At 66.7% G+C, this 12,121-nt stretch overlaps 4 protein-coding genes across 4 annotated transcripts; 2 read left to right on the top strand and 2 right to left on the bottom strand.

Moving 5' to 3' along the window:
* Nucleotides 1–330: 330 nt before the first annotated feature.
* Nucleotides 331–2,840, top strand: PFL1_01762 (uncharacterized protein; the record flags this gene model as incomplete). The annotated part of the gene is made up of 3 exons (XM_007879272.1): nt 331–1,601; nt 1,713–2,177; nt 2,360–2,840. 3 exons carry the CDS (start codon nt 331–333, stop codon nt 2,838–2,840), a joined length of 2,217 nt encoding a protein of 738 aa, XP_007877463.1.
* A 116-nt stretch (nt 2,841–2,956) lies between these two features.
* Nucleotides 2,957–5,480, bottom strand: PFL1_01763 (uncharacterized protein; the record flags this gene model as incomplete). The annotated part of the gene is made up of 6 exons (XM_007879273.1): nt 2,957–3,080; nt 3,232–3,292; nt 3,521–4,383; nt 4,481–4,609; nt 4,709–4,965; nt 5,076–5,480. 6 exons carry the CDS (start codon nt 5,478–5,480, stop codon nt 2,957–2,959), a joined length of 1,839 nt encoding a protein of 612 aa, XP_007877464.1.
* Nucleotides 5,481–6,492: 1,012 nt separating this feature from the next.
* PFL1_01764 (uncharacterized protein) lies at nt 6,493–7,101 on the bottom strand (the record flags this gene model as incomplete). The annotated part of the gene is made up of 2 exons (XM_007879274.1): nt 6,493–6,741; nt 6,856–7,101. The coding sequence occupies 2 exons, from the start codon at nt 7,099–7,101 to the stop codon at nt 6,493–6,495; spliced, it is 495 nt and encodes a 164-aa protein (XP_007877465.1).
* A 1,702-nt stretch (nt 7,102–8,803) lies between these two features.
* On the top strand, nt 8,804–11,573 carry PFL1_01765 (uncharacterized protein; the record flags this gene model as incomplete). The annotated part of the gene is made up of 3 exons (XM_007879275.1): nt 8,804–10,132; nt 10,226–11,067; nt 11,207–11,573. 3 exons carry the CDS (start codon nt 8,804–8,806, stop codon nt 11,571–11,573), a joined length of 2,538 nt encoding a protein of 845 aa, XP_007877466.1.
* Nucleotides 11,574–12,121: the final 548 nt, after the last annotated feature.

The raw sequence follows: 12,121 nt of genomic DNA on the forward strand, positions 1-12,121 counted from the left end.
GTGCGAGTGCGAGTGCGAGTGCGAGTGCTTGATGGTGGTGGCAGAGGGGTGAGTCGTCGTGGTGGTCGTCGTGGTCAGAGGTAGAGGCAGCGGCCACGTCAGGATGTCGTGTGGAGGCCGCGCAGGCCATCCGGGGAGAGAGGCAGAGAGGCAGAAGCAGAGCGACAAAGGCAGGACAGAGGGCGCGTGCGCACGTCGGCCTTTTCACTCGCAATTTCAGAGGGCGCCATTGGGGGGTTCTTCTTCCCTCCCAGCCTCGACCCTCGCCACTCGGCCTCTCTTCGACATCGACATTCAGCCGCTGCTCGCCGGCCCGCCACCTCTATCGCCATGTCGCAGAGGGAGATCATCTACCTCTCCTTTGGCCCCTATGCAAACCACATCGCAACCCACTTCTGGAACCAGCAGCAGTCCTACTTCACCTACGGCGGCAACGACCACGGCGGCGACGGCAACGACCACGACGGCGACGACGACCGCGACCACGACAATGACCCCCTGATCGACCACGACGCCTCCTTCAAGGCAGGCAAGGGCGCACACGGACAGGACACCTACAGCCCGCGCACCCTCATCTTCGAGACCCAGCAGGAGCTCGGAAGCCTCCGCAAACTCAACCCGCTCTACCAGTCTTTCCACCTCGACGGACACGACGAGGGGCAGGATCACAACGAGCTGCTCCGACAGCTCGCAAGCCACCCGGTCGCGACCTGGAACAGCCCAGCCCAGGTACACGGCTCCCAGCCCGTACCAAAGAGCCGGTACCAGAAGAGGCTCGAGCTCGAGGACCAGGGCTACGACTACGACTCCGAAGAAGACGACGACGAGGACGAAGCCGACGACGCCGACGGCGGCAACGCAGACCGGCCTGCCGATGCAGACCAGGGCGGCGCCTCAGCAACGCCGACACCGGCGTCCAAGCAGACGGCCCGGCATGCCGCCCGCTTCCGCTTCTGGTCCGACCATTCGCGCGTCTACTACCACCCAAAGTCGCTCATCACCGTCGGCGGCCAGCTCATGGCGCCCATGCTCGGCTCCTACAACGGCGACGGCGACGGCGACGACGTCCAGGACGGCCGCACCCGCTTCGAGCGCTTCGAGCAGGGCCACGCCTTTTTCAAGCAGCTCGAGCGCGAGTCGGACACGCTCGACGACAACCTGCGCTGGTTTGCAGAGGACAGCGACCTGCTCCAGGGCTTCCAGCACGTCGTCAACACCTCGGACGCCTTTGGAGGCCTCGGCACCGCCTACGTCGACGCCATCCACGACGACTTCCCAAAGGCCACCCAGCTCGTCTTTGGCGCAGCCTGGGGCGCCGAGGCGGCGGCCCGTGACGACAACGACGACGGCGGCAGCGGCGCTGCGACAGCGGCGCGCCTGGCACGGCTGCGCAGGATGAACAACGCCCTCGCGCTCGCATCGCTCGCCGAGAGCTCCGCCCTCTTTGTACCGCTGCGCGCCCCCACCTCGACCGAGACCACGCCGGGGCTCCCGCAAAAGGGGGGCTGGGCCGAGCACCTGGGCCGCATCGACCTCGCCGACATGCACCACGCCAGTGCGCTCGTGTCCGCGCACCTCGAGACGGCCACGCTGGGCAGCCGGTGAGTGTCGTGTCGTGCCTCGCCGTCGACGAAGCTTGCCCGAAGCGTCCGGATGAGGCGAATGACTGACCTCCCTCCCGTCTTCTGAACCTCCCTTGAGCGGTGGTGCAGGCTACGATCGCGGCCCGAGTCGATAGCGTCGCTCGTCTCGCGCCTCAACTGGCGGCGAGACACCAAGATCGCGCACCTGGGCGGCTGCATGCCGTGTCCCATCTCGTCTTCCTCCTCATCTGCATCCTCGTCATCATCGGCACCAGCACAACCGCTCGACCCGATCGAAGCGCTGCTCGCCTCGCGCGGCTACGGATCGCGCGATCGGGACCGCGGCCGCGCGCGCGGTCCCACCGAGTCGATGGCGGAACGGGCAGCGCGCGGGGCCAAGCAGCTCGAGGCGGGCTGGATCGACCTCTCCGTCGACGACGACGCGCGCGTCAGGCGGCGCGACCGCGTGCTCCACGGCGTCAGGCGGCCGTACGCGGCTAGCGTCATGGCGCGCGACGACGACGCCGACAATGTCCGGCCCATCCTCGGGGCGGTGGATGCGTTCGTCAAGCTGAGGGAGCCGCTGGGTCAAGGGTGAGTTAGAAGTGCCTTTCCAAGCCGGTCGACGCCGTCGAACGACGGCGTTCAAAGCCGTCGAATCGCAGTGCTGCCCTCGCAGAGCCAGCCATGCTGACGACGAACGCTTCTCGTCCTTGATCCCGTATCGATCCCGACCCCCCTCCTCGTCGCCTACGACGACGACGACGACGACGCAGGCTGTACACGATGCAGCCGTACAACCTACCCACGTCTTTTCCGCGCATCTTTACCTCTCTCGATGCGTCGGGCCGCGCAACAACGGCGGCAGGTCCAGGAGGGGCGGGAGGAAGTACGCGACCGCGGAGCGTGCCCGTCGTCTCGTCGCTCTCGACAGTGTCGACGACGCGGTTCCTCCTGCGCCGTGCGCGGCAGACGCTGTCCGAGGCGATAGGGGGACACGATCCGCTCTTCACGTACGGTCTCGGTTCGCCCTCGTCGGCGGCGGGGGCCGGTGCGGCATCCAACGACGAGAACGACGGTGTCGTCGGAGGAAGGGACGGGTTAAAGGAGATCCGGGAGAGGATCGAAGACCTCCTCGCCGTTTATACCGGTGATGAACCCGCGGATGATGCAGACGAGGATGGGGGGGAGGGTGTGGGGACCGACGAGGAGTATGAGATGCAGACGCGGCAGGAGGACGAGGAGTGGGATCTCTGATCTGTCGATTGGGCAGCCGAACGCGGCAGGGGTGGCATGGTCGGTGTCGATGGCGAATGGCGATGTAGAGCAGGTCTAAAGAGCAATGGGCGAGCAGGCATAGGACTCGGGTCCGTCTAGACGGGCACCTCGTCGCAGTCGAGCGAAGGGTCGACGTCGCTCTCGTTGACGATGCACGCAAACGACGTCGGCTGCGTACCGAGCGCAATCATGGGGTGGTGCCAGCATCCAGGGTGGTACCTGCCATCCCGTCGACATCACGCCCGAGTCGAGACACGAACGACGAGGTTGGGTGTCAGCGCTTCTTTGACCCTCACTCTCTCGTCCTTCTCTGTGCCGACTGCAACCCGCCTCCGCCGCGGCTGGGCCCAGCACCGGACGATCAACTCACGAGATGGCCTGTTCGGTCGTGGCGTAAAAGGCGGCGAGCGTGTTCAGGTCCGGCTTGTCATCTGCCGCGTCGCCGAGGTACAGAGCAGCGCGAGCGAAAACGAGCAAAAGAGGGCCGGAGATGGTGGGCTGTCAGCTTCCTCGTGCCTCTGTCTTGTCACGCTGGAACGGCAACGACCTCTCCTGCGGACCATGATCGCTCGACGACACCAGCGACGACGACGACAAGGGCTGGCTGGCACCCCAATTTCCGCCCCATGCCACCCTGCCCGCGCCCGAGACCCTCTCACCCTTGGAATTGAGCGCCACGACGACGAGGTAGCCCTCCTGCCCCGCCTGTGCGCCACCCGCCGGCGTCATGGGCACAAAGGCCTGGGTGGTGAACCTGTGCCTCTCGAGCAGCTTGACCCTCCACGGCATGCCGCCGACGGCGGGCACCGGGTCGCAGTGGTAGACGTGCACGTTGGTCTTTGCCGGCGCGTGGGGCGGGTAGTTGTTGACGACGGGCGCCAGCCCGACGTACTTGCGCGCCGTGCCCTGGTTGACGATGCGGAACGGAGCGCCCTCGCTCGACGGCGGCGTGTGGATCACGCTGCCGTACGGCGCAAACGCCGCGCTCGTCAAGGGCTGCGCCGCGATGAAGCGCTCTCCAGTCCCGCTCGGACCGGCCGATACGATGCAACCCAGCTGCTGCTGCTGCTGCTGCTGCCCAGTCACAGCGGCGATTGATGGCGGATCAGGGCGCTGCGGGTCGTTCAGGGCACTCACGGGAGCAAAGGGATCAGAGCTGGCCGACGGCAGCGGGTCCTGTATGTCCTGGGGCACGGCCACCTTGGGCAGCGCCGTGGCGAGCAGGTTGGCGGCCACGAGCGGCGCGGCGCGGCGGCCGACGATGCGGACGCGCTTGATGCCGCCGTCCGGGTGCATCTTGACCATGACGTGGGTATAGGCGACGCCGTCGACGTTGGCCAGCTCGAAGAAGTGGCGGCGGCCCGGACCCAGCTTGGTGCGCGGCAGGATCGTCGTCCACTGGGCGTCCGAGGGGGGCAGCTGGCCGTCGAACGTCGTGGCCAGCAGCTCGCCGCTCTCGGGGAAGTTGCCCAGAAAGTGCGCCGTATCAATCTCGGCGTAGTTGAGCACGCCCGCCTCGCCGCTGCGTAGCCACAAAGGGGAAGAAGGGCAACGAAATGCATGGGTTCAGCAGTCCGAGATGGCTGCCGGCTCGAACGATGCGCCTCTGGCCCACTCACAGCTTGATGATGGACCAGTTGAAGTGGCCCTTGCCACGGGAGCGCCTCGTCTCCCAGCCGTCGCCCATGTCCTTGCCGCGCCCGGGCAGGACAATGTTGGTGCCAAAGCCAAAGTGCTGGTCGTCGGTGCTGTGCGGCGGTGTGAGTGGTAAGGGGCGGGGGAGGATCGGTCAGCCATGATAGGCGGGCGAGGTTGATCCAGAGAACCGAAGGGCAGGCACGACTCACAAGACGACGCGGCCGCCGTTGAGGCAGTGGGCCAGGTCGAGGGTGTTGAGCTCGGGCTGGGCTGCCACCGCCTCGCCCTCGCCCTGACCGACGGGGGGCGCGGGGATGGTGCCGTAGACGCGGAAGCGGGCGATGCCACCGTCGGGGATCATGTGGAGCTTGATGTGGGTGTAGGCCTTGGAGGAGGCGGCGGGCGGGAGGGCAAAGAGGTGTCGCTGCGACGGGCCGCAGGGGACCGTCGGGATCAAGGTCTCCCACTGGTGCATGACAGAAGCAGCGATGAGGAGGGACAGCGTGTCGAGAGCGTCAGGACGGGGAGTAGGGCAAGAGTCAGCGAGCCGATGGTTGGCCGACGCTGGACACTCACCCTGGGGTCGTTTTCGGCGAGGTTGTCGGCTGCCTGCGCCTCTTGCTGCGGGTCGAGCTGCATTCCGTAGATTTCGACCTCGGGCGCCTCGTTGCCGTTGAAGTTGGCCGTGTCGACGTCGAAGCCGACGAGGTGCCCGCCTGCCTTGGGACCGAGGCGGAGGATGACCCAGTCGTACGTGGGGCAGTGCCTGCGGGTCTCCCAGCCGTCAAAGAGGGCGCCCTTTGGGCCGAACTGGCCCTTGAGCGAGGGAGCGGGTCCGACCTTGAGGAGGCTGGACGCCGGTGCGAACCACTCGTCGGAGCACGAGAGGATGCGGCCGCCGAGTGCGACCGAAGAGATCTCGGTCGAGGTGGTGCCGAGGACGCGGTCAAAGTCCTCGAGCGGGACGCGGACGAACGACATCGTGGGCGGGTCCAGAGTTCGGGGGTGCGAGAAGGAGAGGGAGGTTGATGGTGAGGAGGGTTGATCTTAGGCCTGACGAGAGGGCTGTGACGACGAGCGAGAGGGACGAAGAAGAACGAGGATGGGGATGGGGATGAGGAGGTGGGGAGGGTGAGGGCGAGGAAGGAAGGAAGGAAGCGGGGAAGAAGGCGACCTGGCCGGCCGCCTCGGTCTGGCTTCTTGGTCGGCTCGCCAGTCGCGCGACCCCCGCCAGTCGTCACAGCCTCTTGCTGCCCCACAAAGAGGCCGACCAAGTCACCGCTACCTACCTCGGCCAGTCACGATGCCGTTTCAGGAAGAGGGTCATCGTACCAGGCGCTGGACAGTTTAACCCGCTCGACCAGTATCGCGTAGCGCGCAAGACACCAGCGCGGCTTGGCGTTGAAGCTGGCGGGAAGGCCGTAGTGGGCCTGGAAGGCTGTGGCAGCGAAGATCAGAGGCGCGCTCCCGGCCTCGGTCAAGTCCGACCCGCGGGTGGTCCGTGGGTCCACGCGCAAACTCGGGCGAGTCTCCGCGCGCGCCGTCCGTCCGCCCCGCCTGCCCGCCCGTGCGCACCCCATTCAGGCTCAGCTTCGTGCCTGCCCGCGCAGGCCCTGCCATCTACTACTGCCTCTCTCCATCGCCCTCTCACAAGCACCCGCACGCTCCAGCAAATTTGCAGGCCCTGCGATGCAGACGAGGATGACAGCGAACGGTATGCGATTAGAGAGGCGGGCTAGCGATGGTGATGCAGAGGCCGGTCAAGCACCAGGCGCCGCGACGCGCGCAGCAGGCCCGGCTCGACCGTGAGACCTCGAGAGGATCCTTGAGCGTGAGTGAGAGAGAGGGAGAGAGCAAGGCACAGAGAGAGCCGCAAGAGAAAGAGAACAGCAGTCTGCTCGACGTCCAGCGTGCGACAGAGCGGTAACGAGGGCGGAGGCGAGACGATCCGTGGTCAAGAATAGTGTGAGCCAAGGCGCGAGGCCTGGATGGCTCAAGGGAGCACGGTGAACTCCATGTCCTGGATGACGCCCGCAGAGACGGCGTCAAAGTGGCGGAAGACGCCCTTGGTGACGTCGATCCAGTTGGGCGTGCACGCGGCGCAGTAGTCGACGACGGTCACCACGACCGACTGGTCGCCCTTCTTGATCTGGATCTTGTCGCCGCACTTGGCCGGCGGAGAGACGAGCGAGATGGCTGCCGTCATCGAGTCGTCGGTCGGCGTCGCCATACCGGGGCACGCCTGCGGTCGAGAATAAGCAGCAGGTCCGGGTCGGGCCAGGTCAGGTCAGCGAGCTTGCTTTTGTCGTCAAAATCAAACGGACTGGGCTGGGCTGGACTGTCAGGCGCCACTCACGGGTCGCAGCAGCTGATCGCCGTTGTACCAGGTAATCTTTCCGCCCTGCATCTTCTTGGGCTTGTGGTGCTTGCCGCCGCGCGCCTCGAGGTCCTCGAACCGAGACGTGACGAGCAGGTCAGAGGCAAACGAATCGGCCTCGTCGGCCGCCGAGGGCGAGAGGGCGCTCCTGGATGCGTCCAGAGAGGCGGCGTAGGCCGAGGTGCCTAGGAGGGCGGCGACAGTGATGACGGTGCAGAACTTCATCGTGATAGAGATGCGGCGAGGAGTGGGGGGATAGGTCGTTGGAGCTGGAAATCAGACGGTAGGCGATTCTGCGTGGGCGGTGTTTGTGCTGCTGCGGTCGAGGTCGAGGTCGAGGTCGATGGTGAACAGAATGGTATTGCAAATGTTGGCGAGCGTGCGACCGTCGGGTGGCTGTTAAGCGGCGAGGGGTCGTGCCTTGGCGGTGGATGGTGAGCTTGACGAGGAGGAGGTTGGTGACAGACGAAGGAGCGGCCTGGACACTTTGACGACCGAGGAGAGGTCGACTTATAAGCCCATGTCGGCTCCTCTGTGCCTGTCAGTCTCAGGTACGGACCGGCAGAACCGTTGCCTCTCGCTCCTTTGCCTCACCTCGTCGAAGCGTGCAAACAGCAAGAGCGGGGACACGGTGTCCGGCGGGACCCTTCTGCGGCCCCACGACGCAGACGCGGCCGGGGGCGGAGGAGGCACGACAGACGAGCGGCCTCACTTGCACGTTTCCGCGGTGGATGACCAAGGACGCCGGGCGAGGGTGGGTGCTTGAGCGTACTGAGACGCCGCGCTGGACGTGTCCCCTTCGCTTGCCCATGCGTGTGCGCCATCGTCGATGGATGTGCACCGGGCCTTCAAGAGCGCCCTTTGTGCGATGGGATCGACGCTTGTTTGCGCTCTTCTACACCTAGTCAGTTGGCGCAGCGTGGACGGACGAAGGGCTTCGGCGTTTGTACGGCGAGTGACCCTCCAAGACGCCTCGGCATGACACGGCAGGGCATCGCATGACGTGTAAGAGTGTCGAGAGCGGCAGGACGGGGCTGACCGACCAACCTCGAGGGCACGGGTGGCCGCCGCCTTGTTGATGGCGGGAAGGGTCGAGGGACTGAACGCAAAGGCGGGGCGAGGAAGGGTTGAACGAGCATCCAAGACTGGCAGGCCTTCCAGCGCGTGTCTCAATCTCCGGTGGTGTCGCGGCGTGATGGGCCAGCCGGCGAAGAAGGCACAACAGACCAACACCAGCCAACCCTCGTTGGCCTCGCCTCGAAAACGGCGGCGACGGACGGCCAACGGCGACGCGCGCGTCTGTCTGTTGTGTTTTTCCTCTGGACGGCTGGACGCGACACATCACCTCGTCGCACCGTCGAGGGCATCGCGTCCTTTGCACCATGTTGCGCGGCTTGTCCGCTCCTTCCCCGACCTCTCTGTCATCCGACAGCAAAGCATGGGCGAGAGAGAGGAACGGCTGCAGCCAAACATCCATCCGAGGGGCGTCGCGCTCGATTGCTCAACATCCAGCTCGAGCCTTATGGTGGGCCAGCTCCGGCGCAGGAGGAGACCTGGCCGCTTGCGATCGGGTCGAGTCTGAGCATCGCGCACTCGCCGTCTTGAGGTCGAGTCCGTGTGCTTCGGTTGTGCATGTGAGGCTGGACGAGGAGGTGCTCGCTGTCATGAATGGGGATGAGGAGGGGGCTAGTCAGTTAGAGGCGAGTGTGCTGGCGGTGCGTTGCGCTGGCGGCGAGCAAAGGCAAAGGCGGCGGGCGCAGGGTCCGGCCTCCACACGGCCGCCTAGGGTGTTTGGGGCGCGGTGATGCCATCCGCCCTGGTGCACCCTCCCTCACCCCCTCCCTCTCTCCCCCTCTACCTCTCGCTCTCTGCTCCCCTGTCTTGCCTTCATTCCACACCGGCAGCAGCCATACCTGCATCGACTTTGATGTCGTCCTCGTCCTCGTCGTCGCTGTCATCGGCCGGCAATCGCCCGGTCGAGCTCTATACGGCCGCAGTGGCCGGCCTCGGCGCCCTCTTCTTCCTCGCGGCCACCTACAATGTCCTCGCCGCTTCCCTGCCGCCCCGACGCCGATCTCCGCGCAGCGATCCCCGTACCAATGGAAGCCGAACCTTTGCTACCGATGGACAGGCCGCTACCACAGCCGCTGCCGCTGCTGCTCCTCCTCTGGCCCGTGCTGCACCTGGCCCCGCACACGCGACACGGTCAGGCACCGATGACGCCAAACCGCCGCCGGGCAAGACGACCGACCAGAGCACGGTGCAGGTCACCTACCCGACCACCTACGACATGTGTGACGCCGGCTCCTATCCAGAGGGCCAGGGCCAGGGCCAGGGCCAGAGCCAGGCTCAGGACCACGCCGGGCGCACGCTGCACAAGGTGCGCGCCGGTGCACTGCTGCGCTGGATCGACGTCGTGGCCGGCGTCAGCGCCCGCAAGCACGCAGAGTCGAGCTGCGTCACCATCAGCGTCGACTCGGTGCTCCTCCTCAAACCGGTGTACCTCGGCGACCTGATTCACCTCTCGGCCTCGGTCAACCGTGCCTGGGGAAGCAGCATGGAGGTCGGCGTCCGGGTCGTCAAAGAGGACCCCGTCACCGGCGCAAAGGAGTACGTCAGCCACTCGTACCTCACCTTCGTCGCCGTAGCCAGGCCCGATCCGGCCGACGGCGGCAACGGCGGCGGTGGTGGCAGCGGTGCCAACCAACCTCCGGCGCGCGTCCGTCTGGCGTCCCGCGGTCCGGCTCCGGCGCCGGCCACGACGAGTGCGCCGACGACCGCTGCCGCTGCCGATGCCGATGCTGGACCGGGTGCGGGGCTGTGGAGTTGGTTTGGCTTCTCGTCCAGCCCGTCTGCGCCTCGCCAAGCGTCGTCTGGCCCGTCCAACAGGCAGTCCGGAAAGGTGCAGCTGCGGCCCGTCATCCCGCAGACGCCGCTCGAGGCCCGTCGCCACATCATGGCCGGGCGACGTCGTGCCAAACGCATCGACAATGCCAAGCGCGGCGAGGCCAGGGACGGCGTGTCGACCGACGTCAAGCGGGAGCTCAAGGACGAGGTGCTCGAGCTATCCAGGCTGGGAGCAAGGAGGCGCAGCAGTACGGGTCCTCCCGGCACAGAGGACGGCGGCGGGCAGCCACTGACGAGGCACCGCCTGCAGTTTGAAGAGGGCGACGTCAAGGCTGCCGGCAGCGACCTGACGGGTCAGGGGCAGAGTCGGACCAGGCAGGACATTGAGCTGGACGCCCTCGAGCTCGAGGTGAGTGAAGCATGCGGTAGGATCACGCCGAGCTGCGACGAGACGACGGGATGCTGAGCCAAGCCCTTACCGTTATTCCGCCTTTCCCGGCAGTTTGTCGTCGAGGCCTACGTGGCCGAGGATCCCGCCGTCACGGTGCGGCAGGACCAAGGCATCGTCGAGATCCATCTGCCGGGAGATGTGCCGCTGCGACATCCGTTGGACGTCGTCGAGCGCCTTGCCAAGCAGGTACGACGGCAGCAACAGCTAGGCCAGACGACCGTCGACGAGGCCCACCTCGGATGGACGGCCGAGCGCCTGGCCGCGCCTCTGGCCTCTCCGACGGGGGAAGCGGCGACTGCGACGTTGGAACTGCAGCCGAGCGGCGGCAGCGGCAGGGAGCCAAAAGCAGCGCACGCCTCGTCGTCGGCAGGTGCTACTGCTGGCGCTGGTGCTACTGCTGATGCTGCCGCTGCAGGGACGGTGGCCCAGCCAACTCCGGCCAAGTCTGCCCTGGAGCGCAAGAAGTCGGTCTTTTCTCCCCTGCGCGGTGGCAGCAGCGGCTTTGACAGCGACGGCGAGGCTCTGGGCGAGGCGACGGCAAAGAAGCCGGCCGAGCGACAAAAAGTCTCGTCGTCAACCTACCCGCCCGCGCCGTCGTCGCAGAGGGCCGAGGCGGACACGAGCGCGGGCGCGAGCGCAGCCAGGGCTCGCCGTGGTCATGGCCGGAACGACGAGGTGGCGCGGCCGATTGACGTGGGCAAGACGGTCGCGCGCACGCTGCACCTCGTGTTCCCTGAGCACACCAACAGCGTTTCTGTGCTGTTTGGTGGGCAGCTGATGGACTGGATGGAGGAGGCCGCGCTGCTGGCGGTGCGGCACGTCGGGCGTGGGCGGCGGTGGAGCACGGTCGGGCTCGACGGGCTCGAATTCGAGCAGGCCGTGGGCATCGGCGAGTGAGTAGCCCGTTGGACGTTGAGATGCGGGCCGGCGACAGCAGGGCGAGCTTGACCGCAAACGCAGCTGACCCCACCCGACTTCTTCCCCATCCCCTCTGCCTGGACTGATGGCCCGATTGCATCGCCGCACGGCCAGGGTTATGAGCTTTACGGCGATTGCGGTGCGCTCGTTCCGGCAGTCGTGCGAGGTGTACGTGCTGGCCGAGGCCGAGGCGCCCAACGGCACGCGGCGGCTGACCAACGATGCGCTGTTCACGCTCGCCTTTCCGCTCGACGAGGTGCGGGGCGGAGCGCGGGCCGGCGCCGACGCCGATGACGGAGAAGGTCAACAAGGGCGGCGCATGCCGCAGCGTAAAGACGTCGAGATGGTGACGGGGCTGCGCGACGTCGTGATGCCACCGTCGTCTGCGCTCGAGACGTTTGCCGCCGTCGCCCCGCAGCGGCGAAAGGCGCGCCTCGAGATGCGCGACATGCTCAACCGGCTGTACTCGCAGCCGCAGTAGTAGTGCAATGACCAGGCCTGGATGCGCCCAGCCAGAGCAGAGGGCGAACAGCGCAGCGAGGAGAGGATGGCATCGGGACCGTAACTACCGTCTTCTGGTCTGCACGGAGGTAAGAAGCAAGAGCAGGTCTGGCGTTCGGATGCCAAGTCCGAAGCAGGCCTGTGGTGAGTGGGCCCAGCCCCTCGGGCCGAAAGCGGAAGCGGGCCGAAGGCAGCAGGCAAGCGGCCGACGCAGCTGCATGATGTCAATCGAACTCGGCCAAGCCGCGGCGCCGCGGAAGGGCCGAAGGGCGGAAGGGCGAACGGGCGGACGGGCGGACGGGCCGGCCGGCTTCGATTGGCCAACCAGGGTCCTCCGTCGGAGCAGCCGAAGGTGGAGGGAAAAATCGCCCCGCAGGCAGGGCGGGCAGGGCAGGGCAGGACAGGACACGACGGCCTGCTTGCTCACCTGTGCCCCTCTCTCTCTCTCCNCCNCCTCNCTCGTCTCGTCGTCCGTCCGTCCGTCCGTCCGTCCGTCCGTACCGTCCGTCCGTACCGTCCGTCCGTCCG

The sequence above is a fragment of the Pseudozyma flocculosa genome (assembly GCF_000417875.1).
Source record: "Pseudozyma flocculosa PF-1 unplaced genomic scaffold scaffold00004, whole genome shotgun sequence".
Lineage (NCBI taxonomy): Eukaryota > Fungi > Basidiomycota > Ustilaginomycetes > Ustilaginales > Ustilaginaceae > Pseudozyma > Pseudozyma flocculosa.